This window comes from Platalea leucorodia, assembly GCF_965183815.1.
Source record: "Platalea leucorodia genome assembly, chromosome: 4".
Classification (NCBI taxonomy): domain Eukaryota; kingdom Metazoa; phylum Chordata; class Aves; order Pelecaniformes; family Threskiornithidae; genus Platalea; species Platalea leucorodia.
Window position 1 is genome coordinate 3,095,963 of NC_138826.1, and position 25,533 is coordinate 3,121,495.

A 25,533-nucleotide genomic window follows, 5' to 3' on the forward strand; every position below is an offset into this window, starting at 1 on the left:
GCAGGGAAACGAGCAGAGGCAGAAACAAAACCACCACGAGCAGCCTTGCTTCTGAGCTGCCAAAACTAAAGTTCAGGCAGAATTACACCTGGGAAGTGATGATTAAACTGCTAACAAAAAAAGCGTTGATGCAGAGATGGGATTAGCATAAATTCAGTTGCACTGTCATCACAGATGAGTTCTTAATTTGATTTAATTTATGAATTTTTACTGGGCACTGAAAAATATATATTTCAGGCTATTCACACTGTGTAAAGCAAAGTCTAGAGATTCGTACATTATTGTACAATGAATCTCTAAAAATTTAATCTTTTGCCATAGGCTTCCTCTCTTAAAATGACGGTTTCTTACACTGACATTATTGCACCTAAGATCTTTCTGAATGCTTGTATTCATGCACAGAACCGAATTTTGACAAATTATTTTATGCACGAGGAATCTGCGTAAGTTTATGAACAAACGCGATATGTTTTCCAAAATGGTTTCTAGGCACCTTTAATAAATACTTTGAAATAACACATTTCTCTTTCTTTTAAATGGTGAAAGAACATAGCATAACAAAATGCTGAGGGAAAGAAATTGTGAAAGAGCAAACTTCCGTCTATGAGGTCAAGCAGTAACGGTTATTTTAAAGCCAAAACTTCTGTATTTCACAAAATCAAGGTTCGTCTTGAAAACTAGCTTTCCAAATAGCCTGTTTTCACATGAAGCCTTCAAAGGCATGATGAAAGATGACCGGAAAGCAAACCAGACAGCGTCACGGTGAAATATATCACTTTTTAAATGTCAGTGAATACCTTGCAGTCCGTACCTGGGCGTCTCGCTGCTCTGTGTCGGTGTAACAGAGGTGCCGGTTGCCAAGCCTCAGATCTGCTCAGCGCACGCAGCAGCGTCCTGCTCACCGAAAGCAGCACCGACAGCTCTGGGTGCCGAACCAGTGGAAACCCTCTCATCGGGGAGGAAAACTCTTACTCCAGGAAACTTGGCCATTGCGGTCAACAGAGCACTCGTAACCCTAAAGGTGGCCCTGGGAGGGGTTTTGCATTGCCCGGTCAGTCCCTTTGCACATCTGCTGTTTGGGTAAGTTACTGATTTGGCCACTTGTTTACTGTGACCGAGGGGAGGTTCCGCTGAGCTGCGGTTACCCACGGTAATTACTGTGCAGCAAAATACATCAACCTCCATTAAAGCATGCAGTGCTCTAACGAGGGAGGAAAGCTATTCCACGTGCTGCTTCCTTGGAAACAGCTTCTACTCGATGCATAGGCCACCACCTGGTTACCGTAGAAATCCCAACTAGAAACTATTTGTGTAAAATTTTGAAGCAAAGTACTGTAAAAGAAAAAAAAAAAAAAAGGTATTTCGTAAAGACCACGGCAGTACTGGTGTCTCGAAGAAGACGGGAACATAATCTCTCGCAGAGACCACGAGCAGGACAGCGACAGCTCTCTGGCTGCTCACCGACTGCCTGTCGTACGGAAACATAAACCACTGCCACCAGGAGCCCAGGCTGACCTTCGTAACCTGCTGCTCTTGCGGCTGCGCTAAATAATTCCTTCTCAAGCTCTTCCAGACTGGTACAGGCTTGCTTGCTTTGTGCCTACCCAACCGGCACGAAGTCACGACTTAGACCTTGCCTTCAATGTTTATAGTTTGAGCGCGCCATCGATAAAAACACCGGAACAATTTCTAATGCAATGGAAATGGGTGAAAGAAAACCAAAATGATTATTTGTGAAAAGAACTTCCTTGGCAAAGTCTCAGCCTGATCCATAATTTAGTAATTCTCCTACTCTGTGCAAAGAAGCACAGAAAATATATAAAAGTCATTAGAAGAAAGCTCTTATTAAAATATCTAAATTACAACGTAATCCTTTAATACCCAAGATGAAGAACATTCGCGGTGAAGTTCAATTGCTTGAAAAATTCTCAGACGCATTGAGCAATTTCTGTATTAAGGAACACGTAGCTTAGACTTGACATATATGCCCTATACGGAACAAACATGTCTTTGATCTTGCTTAGTTTATATTGTTTAAATAACCTACTAGAATAAATCTATTTCATGAACAGTTTACAACAAAAGTGTGCTTTTTCTAAAAGCTGAGCTTCTAAAAACTTCATCATCTTCAGCATCATAAGATGTAAAATGCACAAACTCGATAAAGCAGCACAAGGTCTTTATGGGATTTCTTTCTAATGTTTCAAAGTAGGAAAAAACGACGTGCACGTTCTCATCAGAGCCAAGAAAAATGAATTGCCAGAGGAGTGCACAATAAAATGTAGTTCTTACCTGTAATTCAACAGAATCTGTATATATAAATAAGATTGCAGAAGATACAGGTTTCATACTTTCTGTATTGCTGTATTATTGCTGTATTCCAGCGACGTCCTAGGATTCTTCTGTTTGTTAGAGGGGACAGAGCCGAGACAGAGGGTAGCTGTTGTGAGAAAAACCCTCCCACTCAGTGGATCCTCATCACGCCGTCCCCTTCTCACGGAAATCTCTTTACGGGATGTCAGAGGCAAATATGAAAACTTTACTATCAATGCAGTACCTAAACAGCCACATGTTAGCTGCTTTAGGGAGTGAGGATCGAGCGATCCCAAGTCCTTTCTACAGCTTTAATTTGTTCACAGAACCGCTGCGATGGGCTGTATGCTAGCAGAGGCGCTCTGTACGGTTGATCTTTAATACAGAGACAGACCAACAGAAGCGCACTAGGGTGAACGCAGGCAGGCAGTCACTCTTCATCTCGTGGCTTGTAATCCCCGTTATTTAGCCGAATAATCTAAAAATGGTGGTGCTACTATACTGCTAGACAGAACCTTAATAGACTAGAAATTGTGCAGATCTGCAGTAATCAATAATTGCAGTTCTCAATAATGATTTAAATTAACCAATGATTAATTAATAACTAATACTTGAGATTCTTCTGTTTTCTGAAACCACACAAAGGCATCTGTCTGTCCTCAGACAAAACTAACTTTCAGCGGGCTCACAAGCTGTGCATCCTGCTGTCTGCTAAAAATGTACGAGCCAATCACACAAAATGTTTTATCAGCTCATCTGGAATTATTAAAAAAACAATAGCTTTTACATATAATGGAAGAGATTACTCTTAACTTGGTACTATTTAGTGCCACAGTAAGAAACAGCAGTATTTTCCTGAACACTGATGTCCTAAAGGCTCTGTATTTCAGCGTGGCGTATCCCTCTATTTAAAACTCCACAGGCAAATTCTTGATTAGTAACTCTATCTTTTCAATGAAGCAAAGACACCTCTTCAGGATGCACACGCTCGCTGTCCCAGAAAGCAACACCTAAGTTACTCCTGGCAAACGTGGTGCTGCAGTTACTCCTGGACGGTTCAGCTCGCGTTGAAAGCGGCGCCATTACCAAGCGCGACCACTTAAACGTGAGAGCCGCGCACAAGAGGGACGCGCAAACGGGAAGTTCTTCCGAACACGTTTGGAAAAAATAATCAGAAAATTATCTATGCTGAAAAAGCACCTCCCAGATGTTAGGGATGCCAGATCAAACAGGGCTGAGGGGGCCAAACCCAGAAATATCGCTTCATTAAATCACACCTGACAAACAACGTTCAACCTCTTAAATCCCAGTGACACCAGCTTGCCATTAGGATTGCAGTCTTTCAGCCTGGTTAATCCTGGTGGACACAAACCTCCCCGACACTTGCTACAACAGTGGGCCACATCTTGGTTATTTTTGGCACCAGGTCCAACATAAAGCCTGTTGAAATTAATGAAGAAATTGCTGTTAACTAGAGTGGGCTTTCAATTAATGATGGGTGACATATTGAAAGTTAAGCTACTCTCTTTATCTTGGTACGATACCGCAGTGTACCGCAGTACTATTAAAACGTACGCACAAAAGAACAGAAAGGTTTCGCGTGCTGCGAGTGAGCTCTCTCCCCTCCCCCGACCGTCCCGTTTGCTGAAATCCCGTCTCCCTCGGAGGCCGAACCCGGCTCCTACATCCCACGGGGCAGCCTGCGAGGCACAGCGGCGCCCGGCATCCCCGCTCCTCCCCGCCTCTCTCCGAGGGAGTGAAACCCCCAGCTTCAGGCAGCCCAGGGCCCCCGGCAGCCCAGGGCCCCGGCCTCTGGCAGCTCAAAGCCCCGGCCTCTGGCAGCCCAGGGCCCCTGGCCTCCGGCAGCCCAGGGCCCCCAGCCTCTGGCAGCCCAGGGCCCTGGCCTCCGGCAGCCCAGGGCCCCCGGCCTCCGGCAGCTCAAAGCCCCGGCCTCCGGCAGCTCAAAGCCCCGGCCTCCGGCAGCTCAAAGCCCCGGCCTCCGGCAGCCCAGGGCCCCGGCCTCCGGCAGCCCAGGGCCCCGGCCTCCGGCAGCTCAAAGCCCCCGGCCTCCGGCAGCCCAAAGCCCCCGGCCTCCGGCAGCCCAGGGCCCCGGCCTCCGGCAGCCCAGGGCCCCGGCCTCCGGCAGCCCAGGGCCCCGGCCTCCGGCAGCTCAAAGCCCCCGGCCTCCGGCAGCCCAGGGCCCCCGGCCTCCGGCAGCCCAGGGCCCCGGCCTCCGGCAGCCCAGGGCCCCCGGCCTCCGGCAGCTCAAAGCCCCCGGCCTCCGGCAGCTCTGCCCCGCTCCGACACGGTGCTGGGAGAAAGGAAGGGCCAGGAGCCATTGCGCTCGGCGCTGTACAAATACACGGCAGGAACCGCAGGGTCAGACTTCGAATCGTCACATTTATACTCAAAAGGGAAGGCTGCAACGGGCCGAGTCACGCCAAAGCTCTACACCGTCAGCTCTTACGTATTAACGCAGTTTGGGAAGACCTGGCCTGTCGGTTGCTGTCACGAGTTTATACGCGCTTTATACGCACAATGCTTCGGTTCCGACATGAATCAGAATGTTACTTTCAAATAGCTGCAGATAAGTACTGAAAAATTATTTATCTAGATAATGGATTTCTGCTCCTTTAGAGGACTTAATTTAAATGAACACACAGTACAGGAATGAAATTAAAAGATTTAAAGAAAGTAATACAGTTTGAGAATAAAAACAAAGCTTTGTTCTTGCATCAGAATGTATTAGATCTTGCAATTTGCATATACAAATAATTCAGCGACATTCACCGGCATTAAAAACACAGCAAGATCAAATTATAAATGTAATAAAAGAAAATAATAATAGCTGAAACTGTATAATACATACATATATTATAAAGATTTGACAAATTAAATACAATTTGGTTATACAGAAAAGTCTGAACAACTTTACATTACAAATGGTACTGAGGAAATGAAAACATTTCAAAATACCGAACACAGGTGGTCAGGCTCATTTTGAAAGTTTAAAAAACTGATACATAAAAATACCCTAAAAAACACTGGTAATTACAGTATGCGTTCTTCGTTAAGGCCCAATTCAGCAAAGCACTTAAGGGATTGCTTCAGGAACACAGAACCTATGGGACTTACATGTTTCGTGGAACAGAGATGTGGTAAAGCGAATGCTTAAATGCTTCGGTGAACTGGAACCTATCTTAACACATGAAAACAGACAGTCAAGTCACACAGTGACCAAAACCCCATACAGATCAGAATGTCCAACTTCCAATCAACTATTTGGCATTTTAAAGTAATTCCATGCAACGGAGGAAAATTTAAAAGAAAATTCATATATATCTATGTCAAGATACAGCTCCCCAGTTATTCGGCTGCTGCAACGAGCAGCCTGTTGACTAAACGCAAGAACTGCAAAGCAAGCTCTTGGAATTATAAAAAAAAGTCATTAGGTAGCTATATTTGTGACTTCTGAAATATATTATAGGTATTTCTGTTTCCTCCTAGATACCTTAATATAGCTAGCAAGTAAAAATCTGAGTACCCACTTCGGATTTGACGTTTCGGCTGAACTCCACCCTGCTCCTTGCTGCGGCGAGAGCGAGCGGCCCGCGGCGTCACCCGCGGGCAGGGGGGCTCTGCTGCAGCTCCGGCGGCCGCGGCTCCCCGCTGCCGGCGCGCCGCGTTGCCGGCGCGCGGAGGAGGTTTGCTTCACGGGGCAGCTCTTCATCCAGGCTTTTCTTTGAGGGACCCAAAAGGCTGTCCAACAGAGACATCATTTTTCAAAGGGAGGCTAAATGTTTGGGAAGATCCTGACATTGGGATCTAACGGGACCATAAAACATGCTTCTTTGGAAAACGGTGGAGATCTCTTGACGTTATTTTCTATCATCATTTAACCTCTCTGAGTCTCCCTGCGCTACAAATGATCATACCGAAAACCCCGCTGTATTGGTTTCCATACTGAATTTATTTGATGGCTTTTTCAAATTTGATAAAATTTCAGCATGCAGTCGTAATGTAAACTTACTTCGTTTTCGTTACTCAACACTTTCTGCGTCTTGAGTGTATCTTCTGATAGCAACTCACACCAAAGGTTTAGTCTTTAAACAATCTTTAAGTGCATAATTTACTGTACAAATAAATACCGAAGTGCAGCGATGGGAAGACACGAAGCAGTAAGTGGCAGTGTTCAGAACAGCGTGAAGGGAAATTTCTAAACCGCACCTTTTCCATTCAGTGTGAAAGGAGAGGAGAGGTGCGAACACCTCCCGCTCCCTTGCGGTGCCGCCAGGTACGACGCTGCTGGCTGTCAGAAACGGAAAGGGGTCACGGGATAAAATAGTGCAAGAACAATAGTGAAAGGATCCGTGTGAGCTGCTTGTTTTAAATAAGGCTTTTATGTTTGCATTGAAAAAACCCAACCAACTGGACAAGACAGAACTATTGCATATTAGTTATGTAATTAAAGTACATATTCACATACTTTGTGCTCATGAATTCATATATGCATTTTAAAGAGTGGAAAAGATATACTTTTTAATTATTCAACATTCGGATGCCCTGTCATTTTGGGATTTTCTAACCTCCACACAGATCCTGTTCAGGGCTACGATAAAGACTTTTAAAGTTTCTTTCACCAATTATATTATCAGTAGTACTTTCATTAAAAATATATCTATATACACAATCACATACTCCTTTTAGATAAAGAAGCGCTCCTTTTTTGATAATATGCGAGGGTGAGAATGTAGAGGAGCTTTTTGCTACAATGCTTAATGTTGCTAGCCTTATACTCTTAGTAAAGCGTTTTTTCAAAATTTCAGCAAATATTGGTGATTATTCTGTTGAGTCTCATCAAAGAACGAAGAGCTCAGCTTCGTCTCTTTTGCCTTTTCTCAAAGAAGTGGGAAATTACACACGAGTGCATAGAGAAGCTTTATATCCATTTCTGACAATGGCTACCAAGCCTCTTCAAGTAGACAAGTTCAGGTGCTGCAAAATATACTCTTCTGATATGCAAAATAGTCTCAAAATAGTGGTAAACTCACATTATTGTCTTTCTAAATTGATTTAAGCTGGTGTAAAATTTAGGAAAGAACAAAATAAATGGACTTTGAAAGCTCTATTTAATCAAACATTCACATCTGTATTTATACTCATTATATCTTACTGACAGTAAGACTCAAAGTAGAACTGCCATCAACCCAGAGGTTCTTAAAAACAGACTTTAAAAGCAGTGATATTTTTCAGTTGGACTGTACATTATTACACACGAAGGGCCATATTCTGATACCTTTATCATTAACAAGCACTCCACTCAAACAGTCTCGTTGCCTTCAGCGAGACTATTTGTGAAATAAATTACAAGTAAGCATGAGCAGGTTATCAGAATGTGTCCCCAAATAAACATCTATTTTCATAGTGAAGAAAGGTTTATGGCCAAAACATGTTCCAACAGATGTACCACAATTCACTTTTTTTCTTTGTACGAAAGGTAAATCACCTCTGTAAAGTTTCAAGAATTGGGAGATAACATTACTGATAAATATTTATAAGGGGAAAAGTTCAACGAAACAGACCCTCAAGAATTAATTTACTGTTATTTAGAATAAAGATTTCTATACCATCTTAGAGTGCTATACTGTATATGAACATTATACTTCGCTTTAGAAGATACTTACATTTAAGAAAACTTTATACAGCAAATGCAACTCTTAGAGCAAACACAAGGCCGTATTTACAGTAAAGTCAACAATCAAAGTGACATGGAATAAATTAACAAAATATACAACTATTTATACAGGCAAATTAAAAAATAAGGCAGGAATTTTCATTTGAAATTAGCATAATCTGAAAATATGTCGATGAAATCTTGTACCACTCTGTAGCAGAATTCATACTGTTCCTGAAAAAGAAGACGGCGTTATCAAAACGTGCTTTGGTTGCATCGTACGATTACATCGGAGCAAATCATACTTAGGCAAATCCTAGCGATAAATGCAACCCGTTCTAACGTGGACCGTTACCTGGACCAGCAGCTGAGGACTGGGCTGTTCTCATTTTTATTTATGTATTTAGTTTTTTCAAATAAAAGCAACGGCACCTCGCTCTTTTGTCAAGTACAGGTTGATTGTTCCTCTTCAGTTCAAATGATTTCTTTAAGCTTTCTAGGTGATAGTTCTTGAACTGAATCAATTCTTAGGCCTGTCTTCTCATTTAAATTAAGCAGCTCGCTGTACCTGGCTGTTACCGGCTGACGCTACAGCAGGTAACTCCTCCTGTGCAGTCCCTGGCTGCTTAACCCTGGGCTCCATCTCCTGAGCAGAAACTAACTGACAATATAACTTCTGACAACGTAACGTTAAATGTATAGAACATTAAAAGCCCTCTGCGTTCACCCGTCTGAAACGGAGTTCCCCTTGCAAAGGCTGGCTGCAGCGTATTTATCCGCTGCCTCCGCCGGCCTGCTGCCTAGTCCTCTGCATCCGAAAGACGGGACACATCCCCATCTTCTAGGCATGCTGATACGCCTTCGGCACGATTTGCTGGGTTACCAAATCCGTAACAACACTGATAATAAATGGAATTGGCATCTGCATTCACTCATGCTGGAAAGCAGAGGTTAGCGGAAGCCTTTCCGCAGGCTCAGCTGGGAATATCTGCGGCAATTACACCCTTAGCTAACGTTATTAAATCACACGGCCAGAACCCCAAAAGAAAGATTTCATCCCCGTCTCAGCGTGACTGCGGATAATCCAGTTCTACTTCGTCAGCCCCTTTCTTCCTACCTGTAGTCTGGAGAAAACACCTCCCGGAAGAAAGGTGGTTTGAGATAATTGTTTGTGAAGAAGTTTCAAATTACTGAATGGAAGCTGCTATCAAAACACAAAATAGCAGCATTTTTCTATATTTTCCGAAAACGTAAGTCTCAAAAAAGCTTTTTAATATTTATTCAATAGGGAAAAGCGTCTGGACCAAGCTTCGCATATTACTTGTAGATGACTTCAAAGAAGTCAAAGACATTTCCCCCTTTCAGTGACCAACTGCAAGCCGATTTAAGCCCAGGCATTTTAAGGTACAACTAAGGAACAACTGACACACAGCTTAAAAGGCATTTACTTCATGTTTTGTCACCTGCAACACTCAAAAGATTTTGGTTTAACTGTCTCCAGTTCCTAAAAGACACAGAATGTTTAGCCAAGTTGTATTTTTAGAAATGCTATTAAAAAAAAAAAAAAATCTGTAAAAATACAGATTTCTGATAATACTTTGTACATACACAGCCAGCATACATAATTTATTTCAATCCGCAAAAACCCCTTCGTTCTCCCCCCACCGCAATATTTACAAACATACATCCTTTGACTAAGCTCGGGATTGTTAAATATCGTACCAGTGTTTGCACCATATGTGGCCTTTGCAGTCTTAAGCTCTTCACAGCTTGAAATACATCCAAGAGCCCTTCAGCCTTCACGCGTTCCAGAATATTGCTGAGTGCTATGAAGGTACCTGTTCTTCCAGCGCCAGCACTGCAACGGAAACACAGGCGCTTGACATACAGTAGGATAAAAATGTTAAGAGAGAAGCAATAGTGATATAGAATAGCCAAATCCTACTATTAGCCAACTTCTGCTCATTTTTTGTGCCTACTTTGTCACCTCAGCTATGCGAGAAGGGAGAGAGAATTAACGGCGATTCACTCGAAGCCAGGCTGGTTCCTGACAGCTCCCGTAGGAAGGCGGGCGATCCTGGGCTGGCTGCGGCAGCACGGGGACGCCCTCGGCCCCAGTCCGAGACTCGAATAACGGGGCTGGCAAAGCTGCTTACTCACACCTGCATTTATCCTCAGCAAGGACAACTTGCGGGGCTCCCACGCTCCGCTTTCCGTTTTATTCGTGATGGGGGAGAGCACAACCTTTAGACTTTCAGTCGCAAAACTTGGTTATACGGCAAAGAAGCACGGTGCGATCAAACCCACATTTTTCAATTAGGTTGCGATTTGTACTTCTGCATGGTGGACAGACATGAAAGCATCATCATCATCATTATTATTATTATTATTATTATTATTATTATTATTATTACTACTCCTCCTCCTCCAAAGCAATTCAATGGAAAATGTCCTATCCAACTGTAGTGATTTTAATGACTCTTATGATCTAAGCCATTTCTCAAAGAGATTTACTGATATGAGGCCAAACTAAAGTAAGACTACATGTGAGGCTAAACTAAAGAAACTAAAATTGGCTGTTCTGCCTCTGTCTTGACTACAATACGCAACCTAATGTACTCCCAAATAACAGGTTTCTTTTGTTTCAGTGTGTTTGACTCTGTCCTTATATCTGTTTCAGATCGCAATTCCATGGAACCAAAATATATTTCAGTAATTATTATCTGATTTATTATGCCTAACTCTAGAGAAAAAAAAAAATTACAAAAAAAGATTTCTTTCTGTCTCCTAATCACAGTAATTAGGGACTATTTCACACCAACAAAACAGTGGCTGTGCACTGGAAGGCCAATGGCTTCGATAGGGAATAGTTACTAAAACCAGGATGGGATTGGGAAATTGGCCATCAGCCATCCACTCCATCAGATGGAATGGATTCACCGCATTGCTGAGTAAGGATAAACTCAAAATTTACTAAATTTATAATTTAAGTAGGTGAATTGTAATCACGTGTCATTGCTTCTACCTTATTTCTGTCAAATGCAAAAAAAAAAAAATGGATAAGCACAAGCCTTATGAAAAGATTAAGTGCAAACGCGTGTATCCTCAGCTGGCTACATTGAAAGTCTCGCTGAGGAAGAATGAAGAGGTACAATGGATTAGGTGCGTCGTTCCCCTTAGACAGTTACTTCCATCAGACTAAAGACAACTACGAAGTCTAAAAGGGTTCAGATTTATTTGTAGTTAGCTAATCTCTAGTAACCGTTCCTGGTTTCTAGAGTAACCCATGAGTGATGCATTTCAGAATAGGTCTTCAACTATGAAAAGAGATGAGGACATGAAGTAAACCTGTACGCACACATCATCACGCACGTTGCTTATCCATTTATGCCTAGAAGAGGTAGGTATCCATTGATTTGCACTCCATTTTCAACGCTCCTTGTGCTGGGCTCACTCTTCCGAAAACATCCTTTTAGCAAACCCTTAAAGCCCGTACAAGGTGGGGCTTTTTAATTAATTTAAGAATTTTTCGTAGGGATGCATGGAAAACTAAACTGCATTTGAAAAGGAGGAGAAAATATGTGTTGTCTCATGGGAACACAGCACTACTCTTTGCATACTTGGTTCTCTTTCTGCAATTCCCTTAAAAAAAAAGTTAAGATAACTTTTAAATTTGACTCAAACGTCATTTCTTGGGACAGAAAGTTCAAAGGCAAAGGACACGCTGAATGGGCAAAGAGTGGGCAGAAGAAAAAAGCAAGGGATCTCTGCCTAACACCGCAGCCTTGCGTAGTTTATAGAGCACGGAAAGGAGGAGACTGAAGAGAGACGAAGCGTAGGTAGGCAGGAGCTAAAGAGAAGGCAGCTGCAGACACGCACTGGAAGAGAAGGGAGTTCGGATTTAGAACAGATTGGCTTTGAATTCTGTTGGCAACTCAGCTAGCAAAACCCTTCTGAACTATTTAGGGTTATGTCTTGATTCTACTTAAGAATTATCTTTTTTAGCAGTTCCTTAAACTGTTCGTAAATCGTTGGAGAAAATGAACAGAAGTTTTCACAAGTTCACCTGAACGCTCTGAAAAAGCAGTCTTAGACTTGATATGTGTTTACTTATTCATAAAGTTACATTCATTTATATTTGAAGACTCAAGTATGACTTCATGGAGAAGTTCAGGTAACTCAAAAGCTGCGATGTACAGGCTGTCCAAGTAGGGACAGGAGAGAATTCTCAACATTAAAAATCCTAGAATACATTGTGTGGTTTGGGTTTTATTTTCTTGTTTGAATCCATTTTATAGTGATTGCAGTAGATTTCAAACAATCTAGGACAAATGCCTACCAAAAGATTAAGCTAAGGCTTCAGAGAGGCTTCAGGTCTAAAAGCTTGGGAAAGTAGAAGCAATGTATACCTCAAACCGTTCTTACACATCTACTGCGCATATCGAAGGCATTACTTACTTTTATCTCTTATTTTACTGGCTAGAGCTCCTTGATATTTTACCTGCTTTAATTATCATTCAGAGTTTTAACTCCCTAGCAATTAAAAAAAAGAGGCTGTTCAAATTTGTCAAATTGCAGAAGCAAACACAAAATGTCATCATCATCATCATCACCCTCAAGCGCAGCCACCACGGGGTGGGGGAACCCACAGCCCCCTAGGGAGAACGTATGGAACCGGCAGAGCGCACCCTTGGCAAGTCTGCAGGTGACACCGAGCTGAGCGGCGCAGTCGCCACGCCTGAGGGACGGGATGGCATCCAGAGGGACCTGGGCAGGCTGGAGAGGGGGGCCTGGGTGAACCTCATGGGGTTCAACAAGGCCAAGTGCGAGGTCCTGCACATGCGTCGTGGCAGTCCCCTGTATCAGCACAGGCTGGGGGATGAAGGGATGGAGAGCAGCGCCTAGGAGAAGGACTTGGGGGTGCTGGGGGATGAAAAGCTGGACATGGGCCAGCAATGTGCTCTCACAGCCCAGAAAGCCAAGCATCTCCTGGGCTGCATCCTCCTCAGTGTGGCCAGCAGGGCGAGGGAGGGGATTCTGCCCCTCTGCTCTGCTCTGGGGAGACCCCCCTGGAGCCCTGCGTCCAGCTCGGGGGTCCTCAGCACGGGAAGGACATGGAGCTGTGGGAGCGGGGCCAGGGGAGGCCACCGAAATGCTCAGAGGGCTGGAGCAGCTCTGCTGAGAGGCTGGAGTTGTTCAGCCTGGAGAAGGGAAGGCTGCGGGGAGACCTTACTGCAGCCTTTCAGTGCTTGAAGGGGCTTATAAGAAAGATGGGGACAGACTTTTTAGCAGGGCCACTAGCAACAGGACAAGGGGTGATGGTTTTAAACTAAAGGAGGGGAGATTCAGACTAAATATAAGGAAGAAATTTTTTTACGATGAGGGTGGTGAGACACTGGCAGGGGTTGCCCAGAGAGGTGGTAGGTGCCCCATCCCTGGAAACATCCAAGGCCAGGCTGGACGGGGCTCTGAGCAACCTGATTTGGGTGAAGATGTCCCTGCCCATGGCAGGGGGATGGACTGGATGGCCTTTCAAGGTCCCTTCCATCCCAAAGCATCCTGTGATTCTATGAAAACACTCCTGAAGCAAGAAGGAGAAAGTTTTAGCAATGAATATGCATTGGTACAAGATCATGTCCCAAAACACCAACAAATCCGAGTCCTGGCTCAAGCTCCCAGGATCTCTTTGCTTCAACAGTTCATGAAAATAGAAGTGACATTGCAGCCAGCCAAACACAAACCGTAATTCTCAGAGACTGGGGCAGCACCTTTGAAACTCAAATCAGAGCGAAAGAAAAGTCAGCGTACGCTGCAGAGAACAGCTGTGATGTGCCGTTCCCAATTCAAACTTGAGCAGCAAGCAGACAAGCTTTTCTACCAAAATACTTCCAAATGGTCAGTGAGCGTACTTCCCTGGAGGCGATGCTACAGGAACAATCTGAGTGGCACATAAATCAATATAGCTGGTTTTGGTTGTTTTTTTTTTTTCCAGAAGAAAAAATAATCAGTTACTCATTCAAAACCAGATGGATGTTCTCTGAAATGCAGGAAAAATCTAGAAGCAGCAACATACTACCTAGCTCACTGGCAAGAGGCTGGAGAAGCTTATTCATGCAGTAGTCAGTCACAGGGGGTCTCGGTCACAGTGCAGGTGCCAAGCGTTTCTCAATAGTGGGACCACAGACAGGTAGAGAAAATATCACGATTAATATAACACGTTGTTAGACAGAAAGATGCCAGGACCTTGACCTCCATGTATTGCTAGAAGATGGCCAGGGTCCAGCAAAATCAGTTTTTCTTGTACAACGTGCCCAAGAGGAAAAGATTAAAAGGGCAATACTTAGCATGAATTAAATAAGTGATTTTGAGGGCAATCGGAGAAGAAACGATGATTGTTTTTATGTCGCGGTCGAGCCTGTGAGCTTCAACCGCGAGAGACGCTGCGCTGCACGAGGCCTTACACGAACACAGCGGAGATGAGGCCTCTGCAAACCTCCACGCCGGGGAGAGCAGCTGGGGATCCGCCAGCGCATCCCGCAGAGCAGGCCCGAGCAGCCCACAGCCCAGGAGAGGTTCACGTCAAAGGGTGACCTCTTCAGGTTAATAGCTGCTGCTTTATAAAAACAAAACAAAACATAGGAACTTCTCTTCTGGAGGCTCTGAAACCCTGCTGATCCTGTCCCCGTGTACTGTGAGCTTGACTTTGTATTGACCAGAAGACAGAAAAAGCTTTATTGATTTATAAAGATTAAAATATTTTAAAAGCAAGGTATGAGTTCTGAATTAGAAAAAGGCAGAATACCAGTTTTACTACTCCTTTTTAAAAATCAGCAGATGTAGTACAGAAAAGACAAATTTAAAAGACTGATTAAAAACCCCACACTCTGAAAAATATCATTTGAAAAAATAGTGGAAAAACCCAATGTATACCTTTAAAAAAGAAGAAGGGGGGGGGGAGATGCTGCAATAAAAAAGTACATTTCAAAAAAAACCCCAAAAGTGAAAACCTGGCACAGGACAAACATATAAATTAGTTATCATGTATCAGAAAGTCATACACAAGCTACCTCTTACCATTAACGTAAACATTGTTTTTTCTGTCCTCCCAGCTCTCGAATCGGCCTTCAAGGACAGGGGTACATGTTGCCTTCTGCTTAGATGAGGGATGTATTTTTTTCTCCTGACAGTTTGTAAAAACCAACAGCGTTTTGATCCCAATAGACTATCGGAGCACTGTATCGGTGGGGTGTATTACACATTGCTGCAATAAACCTACAGCTTTACTTTCCTAATCACAGCCTTTAGCAAAACTCAGGTGCAAGACTACAACACCCCAAGTTAATCCATTTGTTTACTCCCAGCCATTACAGCTACCATTAAGGTATCTAATGTGCTAATTTAGCAAAAGACAAGTCAAAAATCCTTTATGCAATACTAGATTTTCTCTTTTTCTATCTTCTCTTATTTCTTAATTTCTATTTATTTTTTAAAGGATGCAGTCTACTCCCCTCATGAGCAAAAACTGCTGTAAAAGCAACCCGACTGGAGAAAAAGCGAACTGGTTCCTTCGCTAATGGTGGGAAGAAGAGGCGACTCTTACCTGCAGTGCACGGTAATCGGGTGATTGCCCGTTTGCTGCTGCTGCTTTTGGACAGCTGCTATCAGGTCGATCATCCCTTTTCCTTCTGCAGGAATCCCGATTTCTGGCCACCCATGGAAATGGAACTGCCGAACGAGCCTGCTTTGCTTCTCCTGGTTACCCTGCGTGCAGGAAAACAGCAGATTTATCCAGTTGTTCCTTCGAAACGGAAACGCACTTCTTACCGTAAACATTTGTAGCATCAAGTTTGCACCGCTGTAGTAGAGGGGGCTGTTTGCAGCCTGGTCCGTAATATATTGGTCATGCAGACCTGAGAGTTCTGTTTCCAAATTCCCCATCCGCTGTGCTGGTAATTTACCCCTACGGTTTGCCTTTTGATTTGCACACCTGCTTCACCAGGGCAGTACTAAGGATACATTTAAGGATTATTCATCCCAAGTACCACTGGTTGGAAGCTTTCATCATGCACAGGCCTAACCCAAAGTGCCATTAAAACAACCCAATTCATGAAATGCCCTCATCTTTGCACAACGCTACCTGCTACTTTGGAACTTAACAATTATTTGCCTTATCTCTATGCTTGCTGATTAAAACCACACTAAAAGTTGCAATAGGTATCAATACCATGCTAGTGCAGTTAGCTCTAGACAGGTTGGGATGCACAAAGGCTCTTCATCTTCGGATGGCTTAACCACCCTGAGATTTTTGCTTGCTCTTTCCCATGACTGCATTATAATAGTGTATGGATGCAACATTAATATTCTGGCAATTTTACTACATATCATCAACTCTTGCAAGCCACAGAGAGTTGAAAACACTAGGGCTCTGCTGATGCTAGGTGCTTGCAACGTGTCCACCACAGGGGACATCTAGTGAACGAGTCTGATGGGGGGTCTTGGGACACTGTTTTGTGGTAGAAGCCTGGAAGATTTCACCAATACGAGGAAAAAGGCTTGGTCAATCCTTCCTCCCAGCTCTGCAAGAGATCTTTTAACTTAATATTGCTTCAGATCACTGAGGTAGTCTAGCTGGACTCAGGCACAAAGTTACTCAGATTTCTTAGATCTGCGGCAGCAAACACTTCTAACAATGCTGGACTCTAGAGCAAAAACATTGCTGTTTGGATATTACCTAAAATCATAGAATCGTTAAGGTGGACCTCTGAGATCATCGAGTCCAACCATTAACCTCACTGCCTGGTCCACCTCCAAACCACGTCCCTAAGCACCACATCCACACGTTTTTTGAACACTTCCAGGGGCTGTGATTGCACCACTGCCCTGGGCAGCCTGGGCCAGGGCCTGGCCACTCTCTGGGTGAAGAACTTTTTCCTAATATCCAACCCAACCCTGCCCTGGCGCAGCTTGAGGCCGTTCCCTCTCGTCCCATCGCTTGTTCCTGGGGAGCAGAGACCGACCCCCCCGGCTCCAGCCTCCTTTCAGGCCGTTGCAGAGAGCGATGAGGGCTCCCCTCAGCCTCCTCTTCTCCAGGCTGAGCCCCCCCAGCTCCCCCAGCCGCTCCTCCCCAGCCTTGTGCTCCAGCCCCTGCCCCAGCCTCGCTGCCCTGCTCTGGCCACGCTCCAGCCCCTCCATGGCCGCCTTGGGGTGCGGGGCCCAGCGCTGAGCACAGCACTCGAGGGGCGGCCTCACCAGTGCCCAGCGCAGGGGCACCATCACCTCCCTGCTCCTGCTGGCCACACCGTTCCTGATACAAGCCAGGATGCCATTGGCCCTCTTGGCCACCTGGGCACCCTGCTGGCTCATGTCCAGCGGCTGTCGACCAGCACCCCCAGGCCCTTTCCCCCGGGCAGCTCCCAGCCGCTCCTCCCCACGCCTGCAGCGGTGCCTGGGGTTGCTGTGCCCCCAGGGCAGGACCCGGCCCTGAGCCTTGCTGACCCTCACCCCAGGGCCTGGGCCCATCGACCCGGCCTGGCCAGGGCCCTCTGCAGAGCCCCCTGCCCCCCAGCAGATCAACGCTCCCACCCAGCTGGGTGTCCTCTGCAAACTGACTGAGGGTGCCCTCGATCCCCTCATCCAGATCATCGATAAAGGTATTAAAGACATTAAACAGAACCGGCCCCAGTACTGAGCCCTGGGGAGCACCACTCCTGACCAAGTAAAATGCTACTTGAAATGTTACTTGAGTTTTAAATACTTTCCAATGTGACAGAAGTCAGCACGTTGACAAGGACTCTCTGCTTTGTGAACCTCGGTGTGTATTCACACCTAATCCACCACCCTCCTTCATAAGGAAACACAGAGTACTGCAAATTTGAAGTCCTTTTGCTTTGCATGTGTCAACTAATTAAGTGCATAAGTTATATGCAATGCAATAAGTAGTCAAATGAATTATATTCTTAACTGCAGGTAATTTTTTTGTTATTTTTCAAAAAGAGCAATGCAAATCAGATCCTAAAGAAATGGTGCAGTGGGTGAAGAGATGCATGCCCAAAAGATCAAAACCAGGCTTTGAGTAGATCGTGCCTGTAGCAGAGCAACATAAAGGAAGAGCTGGTAGGCAGAGGTAAGTTAAAATGCTTCATAGGATTTAAAAATATTGAATCGAATGTTCTTTTACAGATATGTGGGAGATGGGAGAAAATACAAGAATAACAGCAAGAACAAAACATTAAAAAAAAAATCAAAACCCAAAAGAACCCCACACCCCACTTTGAGCACGGGCATGTTTTACTGACCAGAATTTTCCCGGGGCTTTAAGCAAAAATGTTTCATATAAGCTTCCCCTTGGCTGATACAATGTCCGATGCCGATCAACCACCTTTATCTTTAGACAGAAATTCCAGAATTTAAGTTACATAATCCTATTTGTAAATGCCTCCAAATGCAAAAAAAACTCTTGTAATTTAAAAACATTACCTGGTTGTACGTAACGACGAAGTCCCTTACGCTGATGGCATCTAACAGGCTGTCGTTCTTTATTTCTACGGTTATCTCTCCGTGAGTTACAGAGCCCTCTGATGGCCAGTACTGGCAGCATTTTTCCTGCAAAATTGAGAGAATTGTCAACGTTCCTTGACGTTTTTTCCCCGTTATCGACGTTGCCGTGAGTCTCCGATGCGGGACATGACATACGGCACAATAAACGTGTTCGAAACACTTTGTAATGAAAATGCTAATGACTGAGAATACAGCAATGAAATATTTCTATAACATAGACCATTAAGATGAAAAGGGCTTAGGAGTCATAGATGGCAAATACTGCTTTAAACCAGAATAGAATAAAATAAGTAACTCAATTAATTAATTAACGATGTGCTAGGAGAGGTTCAGAATAAGCCACCGGAGCTTCTACTGGCAGAACAGGGAGGGAAGTTTTCACAAATCTTTGTCCAGCTGTTCCCAAATCCCAAACTGCTGTTCCGTATCAGGCATCCCTATACATTTTGTGCTTTTAATGTGAACCGGGCCCTTTCACAAACAGTAATTTTCACCAGTTTTGATGGGTTTTCTGACAATTCAAGCAAAAGCAGCGACGTTGGCCCACACCAAACAGTGACGCAAGAGCTCATTTTAGGAAAGGAAAAAAATCTCATATCGCTAGAGTTTATAGGCAACAAATAATTTATCTAGTATTAATGCTCATGTTTTACAGGTGTTACCAGCAACTGCTTTGCTCTGGAGCCGGCAGCTGTGGGACACGTACCTGCTCCCTCTCTTGAACTTCGGTGAGCATGACGATGGTGTGGCACTTCCACTCCCAGACCATCCGCCAGAAATCCTCCACCGTGTGCGGCAGCGGTCCCTGGGTGGCAATGAAGTAATCCTTCTGGCGATAGCCCTGCGGAGAAGGAGCAGGAGGCGTTTATGTCGCGGCACGCGCGTACAAGCGAAGGGGGACGGCGGTGATGGTCGGAGAGGAGATTGCTACAGAAACCGGTGCTTCCCGTGAGCCGCGCAGCTTGGCAGCGCGGTGGTTACGGCAAAGCCGGGGACGCTGAGCCCACCCAATTCTTGCTCGTTGCCAGAAACGCAGGAAAAAATCCCCCAAATTCACAGTCCTGAGTTGTACATTATGCCTTTTTACAGTCATGGCTGAAGGGATGCAGTTCTGCAGAAACAGGTAACTGAAAGGGTTTCACGACGAGATTCTCATAATTCTATAGGAAAGCTAATAGCTGCAGTGGCTAACATTTAACTCCATTTTTGAGCTACAGTTCTATTTACATACTGATGTGATCTTCACAGCTGTAGCATCCACAATCCTCAATCACTAATGGGGTTTGACTGCTTAAGGATATAATTAATTCTCATATTTAAATAAAAAGAAGACACGGTGGAAGGTGTTGCCCGGGTTCCAAGAGGAAGCAGGGAACGAAGTTCGGGATTACCGCAGGTCTGCCCAGGTAAGCCCTGGCTCCCAGACCCTGCGATAGCCTTTCCCCATGCTGAACATGGACTTCTCTTTTTCCTTTCCTCAGAAGAGCACGTATTTACATCCGTTAACCTGCACGCAGATAATGGAACCGTTGGAGGTTAGTTCTATAGCTAATTTGTTTCGCTGCCTCTTCGTTAGAAATTAATAAAACCCTTAGTTTATAAATCTAACAAGAACAATATTTAAATTACACAACCATTTAAACTGAAATTGAAGACACCAGATAAGGCATGTATTTGGAAACTCTCATAAACTGAACCCAAACAAAAACGCTGATGTTCTTCATAAGCCAAATTGATTGTGTCTCTTCAAAAAGACTTATCAGCAACAGCAAAATATTTGACTTGCAATTTAAATATATGAAAATTTTTTATACGTACATCTATGAAGGAAGCATTGATGTAGTCTGTGTACTCTTGCCCTCTTTTCATTGACAGAATCACTCTATTAAAATCATCTGGGGGAAAAAAAAAAAAGTCTAGTCTTACTTTTGTTAACTGTACGTTGATTGCTCCACTATTACATTTGTGAAAGAACAAAAATGACAAAATTCTTTTATCTAAAAGCCAAAGAGTGTCTCAGAGATCTTATCCAGCATTTAGTAAGCGTGTGGAGGAGGGCACAGCTTTTCTGCTGCTGTTTTTCCGTTCACACAGGATATGGCCAGTGAGGTCTGAGACTTTCATTTTCAGGTGCAGACACTGCCGTGCTGCTCCAGGCTATGCAAGGAATCGCTCAGAAAATACGTGGGTTTAAAAGGTGAAACTGCTGAATTATTTCATTCAGTCACAAAAAGTATCTGATCATAATACATTTTACATTGATAAAGTCAAAAACGATTCATTAAATTGTTTGCAGACATTTTATAAGGGCATTACACTTTAGAAGGAGAGGATAGTGCTGTTTGTATCAGTAAGTTCTCTAGAACTGTAGAGCAGACTCTGCCTGCAGAGAGGACAACAAAACCAAGGGGATGGCGGATGGAAACACCCCAAAAAAGGTGTTCTAGCTAAAAATGAAGCAAAACCAAAAACCACCATTCTGGATAAGCAACAGGTTGTGAAAGCATTTGAATTTTACAGGCAGAGAAGTTATAATTTTTCTCTTTAAGACATACACAGTAATTATCATCCTAATTCCAGTTTCCAAATCCAGGCAGGACCTCTGTTCTTGATCTATCCCCACAGAGCTGTATTCTGATATGAGCTGTCGTGTTGTCAACCTATAGAAATAGTGCATACTCACGATAATCGCGTATTTATAGCACTTGTTTCTCTCTATAAAAAGTTCATCTCTTACATGGGATAATCTGGATGACTCTAGCTTTCTTCATGTTTGCTGGAAGATTGCCAGTTCTCATGTTTTCCTTCATTATTCGAACATTTGTTAACTTCTGGAATAAAGCACACAAATGGGGATGAGAACTCGCTGGAACAGGAGTGGTCCTTGCTCACCGTATCCTGCACCCAGAGGGTTCCCAAGTGCCTTTGGTGGGTACTAAACAGTAACGCAGTCAAGGAGAGACTGACCTTTCACAAAAGCCACCTCATCGTCCTGCCTATAAAAATGAATTACGAATAAGTCATGTAATTTTTTCATACTGATAAATATTTAAGAATCTGAACGTACTCCCAAGGCATATCAATAAAGTTTAAGGGCTGTAAAATGACAGCAGATTTTAACCTTTCGGGTCTGGTTTTTTGGTTTATTTTCTTTTAAGACACTTTTGGACGGTCTGAGCGTGGCTTTCAGAAGCACAGAGTACCCATTCCTTTTGAAAAGGCCTCTGTTTCTTAAATTTGACATCTGGAAATTCAGTTTCATAAAATCAGCCACTTTTGAAAATACCTTTTATAATATAACTTAATTTAATAATAATAATAAATATAATAATAATTTAATAACATCTGCATGCCGTTTTATCGAATTAATTTTATTTTTTTCCCTCCCGGCCGTTCCGTGAGCAGAGGCAGGCCGCCCAGCACACCGCCCAGCGTCGCTCCCGGCAGCCGCAGCCCGCGACGGGCAGCGGTGCCGACGGGCGCTCCAGCCAGCCGGGCACTGCGGTAACGGCCTGTGCATTTCCACATTGTTCTCCAACGCTGAAAAAACTTCTCTTTTATAGACTTCACTTCCTTTATGGTCAAAGCATGAACTGAATTCATATTCATATTAATTTCCTTCATATTACTGTTATTACAATCCTGTTCGGAGTATTAAAACCCTGGTCCTTTGGTTCGGGACGGTGCTTTCCCTGCGGCACACCACCCTCTTTCTGGCATAACAAGGTCGCACGAGTTTATGGCCTGCCGTGCACCACATCCTGCAGCTTGGCTCTACGCGTTTTCAAGCTTTTGCGAGTGAAGGGACCAATATTCCTTATTATTTCTTCAATCTGTGCTGACAGCATTCCCAGGACACGGAAGACAAACACTGCTCTTGCCCCCCAAATTTTTGTAAAGTATAGATTGCACACCCGCAAGACTGGGCGAGACAACACAACAATAATAGCCTCCTTCTGCTGGGGTGGGACTTACCAGATAACGAGCAGAGTTAGACAGTTGCATTTCAGCAACTATTTAATATAAATTCGATTTAAATTAAACTTAATTTAATTTTCAAACTGCAAGCATCTATTTGCCAGGTACTGAGTTTCAGGAGCATATCTCAATTCCAGTAAAATCTCTAGTACCGGCAACAGACTATTAAAAAGAAACGCCTACCCTCTGAGAAATCACTTTTCAGCTGCTCTGTAAGGCTGTGTTCAATAGACCTCACGTCAGAGACTCTCCTACCAGTTACAGCATGGCTCTACTTTTTTGGTGTAGGTGGGCCTGGTGCTCCTGAGCCATCGAAGCGCTTTTCTGAATACACCGCAGAACTAAACGTTGCTCCCTGCACTTTAATGCAGCCTTGCTGGCACAGTGGACAGCAAAAACAAGCCTAGGAATTCGGGAAAAAGGCGAATTCTTGATGTTTTCATTTGCTTCCTTCCCTCAGACCAATACTTTTGATTTCTGAACTTGTTGCTATATGTCAGACTTATTTTTATATCATTTTCTTTTCCCAGTTCCCAATTTCTGATTAAATTAATCCTTTAGAAGACAGGGAGAACTCCAGTTAATGTCTATGTGTCATTTAATGCTTTAGACCTATATGTAGAATCAATATTTTAGCAGAGCGAAAGTCATAGAAAAGTTCTGTTTCCTCAGGACAATAAGGTCTGTTTTAAGCAATGATCACAAACAGCCAGCATGGTTGCTTTCTGCCTTTGGGGTTTCTTCACTAAACAGAAATGCCTTTTTTTTCTTTTTTTTTCCTGACAGGTCTGGATATTCAGCACCAGACGTGTAAGTCCTCTGCAATTCGCTCTGCTGTCAGTCATCACCGAGTTAACAGTCCCGCTGAGATGCAAATAAGGTGCACGTAATCCAGCTCCCTCTCCCAGCATTATCTGATCTGGCATCCAGTACCAAACCGAAAGAATAATTCCATTTTTCTTTTATAAACAAACAGAAAGCATATAGGGAAAGGTCCGTAAAACGATGTCGCTTTGAACGCGCATTTGCAGAACAGGATGTTAAGCAAGGCCCCAGCCGCCGACTCCGCAGGACCCATTCACAGCAAGCACAAAATAAAACAAGTTGTTCCGTTCCGATGGACCTTTTCTTTTAACGTTACACTTTTCCTGCTTTTGAACTATCTTTTAGGCTTAAATGTTTCCACACTTAGAAATCCTATGGCAAAGGGCTTTCGTACTTACTTTAAATTCTTCTTCTAGCCCTATTTTGACCAGGTTTGGTGCCGCGTTATGTGATGTTTGTAGATGTTTTTCTAAGGACGACACATCTAGCTCCGTGTCACCGTAGAGGTAGTATTCAAGTAAGGCTTGATAAATGAAGGAGTATTGCATCTGGAACGAGCAAAGAGGCAGATAAGCATACTGCAAAGCAAGGAAGTAGAACTATGAATTCTGGCACTTTCATCTATCTCAATGGTCTACAACGTACTAATTATCAAAATATACCTTAAACTAAAGCAGAGTTTTCCTGGTACATCGCTCGCATTCTCTCAAATTTCACTGTCGTGTGCATGGGGAAACCTGGACATGATACCTAAAGATAACGTGCCCTACAGTGGTCTTCAGAGCCCTAGCATGCCTTTATCTTCTTCCCCAACCCCATCCTTCTACTGGGCTTTGTTCATTTTCCAATTTTCCAGGCGTGCAACACAACAGGACGCACTGGGTTGCATATCAGAGTGGAAACAGAGGAGCATATTCTTCTTTGACCGCAAAAAGTTGTAATTTCACTGATTAAAGTCCACTTACGTCAGTCTGAACCATCTGCGGACGCTGATTACGGATTCTTGAAACAAACTCAAAAACATCAACTTTCTGTTCGGCGTGCATCATGTCTATTATGGCATCTATAACGATGAACGTGCCTGTGCGACCCACACCAGCGCTTAAAAAGGAAACAAAACCAAAATCTCTATGGAAGTACTGAGACTGCAGGACTTGCTACAGCAATGACACAGGCAGAACTTATGCTGTTTTTACTGGATTGAAATACTCACTGTGAAAAACCAAATTTCATTTTTTATTTTAGCAATGATAGCAACAAAAAGAGGTCTAAGTTTTTAACATAAAAAGTCACCTCTTAACAGCTCGGAAATGATAAGATCAAAATTATATTAGAAAAGACCTACGGAAAAAAAATTCCGCTTGATCAGGTATAATAATTCAGTCTAAGATGACATTTTAATTTTTTTTTTCTTAATTTTTGCTCTTTTCTGCATGGTTGCTGTCACATGCCAATTAGATAAGTTGCTTGTTACAAGTTCTACACTTCCTAACTGCCATCCCAAATTACTTATTTATTTTTTATATCCTTCAACAGCCACGAGAGGGAGCACGATCATTATAAATTACACCGCTCCAGCGACTTTCAGCTCTTCCTCCCAGAGGAAAAGGGCATGGCATCCTGTGCTAGGCGTTAAGAGCTCTCCTTTAACCCTCCGTTAGCTTACTTCGTACAGCAACTGCTGTAGTGTCCACAAACACCTTCTGAAACACGACAAAAATCTCTTCCCCCGCCCCAGCGTGTCCAAAGATACAGATCAATTTTCAGCCAGGAAACATTAGGCTTTAAGTAACATCGGGAAAGAAAATATTGCATGCATAATACAACTTAGTTCATATGGACACACACATACTTCTAACAGCAAACGCCATGTGAAACCAAAGCCCCCAAGCCCTCCTATCCCAGAGGTCCAGAGGGATGACCGAGGTGAGCAGACCCATGGAGTACCATGGCCCTCCACCAAAATTTCACGCAACTTCTTCACACTTCTTCTATAACCTTCTGCCTCCAAATCCCTTTGTGTTTCATCATGGGTTTGGCAGGCTCCCTTCTCTCCTCGCCCAGCCACGTCCCGGCCCAGCGCTCCCACCCGCCAGTCCCCCTTGGCCCCTCTGCGACCATTGACCACGGGCCACCACGGCTTCCACCCCACGGGGGCCATGGCTCCCGGCCCTCTCGCTTCCTTT

At 43.9% G+C, this 25,533-nt stretch overlaps 1 protein-coding gene across 2 annotated transcripts in view; it reads right to left on the reverse strand.

The window, feature by feature from the left end:
• Positions 1-5,301: 5,301 nt before the first annotated feature.
• PTPRE (protein tyrosine phosphatase receptor type E) overlaps positions 5,302-25,533 on the reverse strand; it is a 111,953-nt gene continuing 91,721 nt past the window's right edge. For both annotated transcript variants that reach the window (XM_082308436.1, XM_082308437.1), the window contains 9 exons: positions 24,313-24,448; positions 23,746-23,895; positions 21,282-21,375; positions 20,363-20,439; positions 19,251-19,385; positions 18,464-18,589; positions 15,588-15,748; positions 9,710-9,845; positions 5,302-8,221 (listed from right to left, as the gene is read on the reverse strand). In XM_082308436.1, coding sequence (XP_082164562.1) covers positions 8,147-8,221; positions 9,710-9,845; positions 15,588-15,748; positions 18,464-18,589; positions 19,251-19,385; positions 20,363-20,439; positions 21,282-21,375; positions 23,746-23,895; positions 24,313-24,448 — 1,090 coding nt within the window. In that variant the 3' untranslated portion in view covers positions 5,302-8,146. The remainder of the gene's footprint in view (positions 8,222-9,709; positions 9,846-15,587; positions 15,749-18,463; positions 18,590-19,250; positions 19,386-20,362; positions 20,440-21,281; positions 21,376-23,745; positions 23,896-24,312; positions 24,449-25,533) is intronic.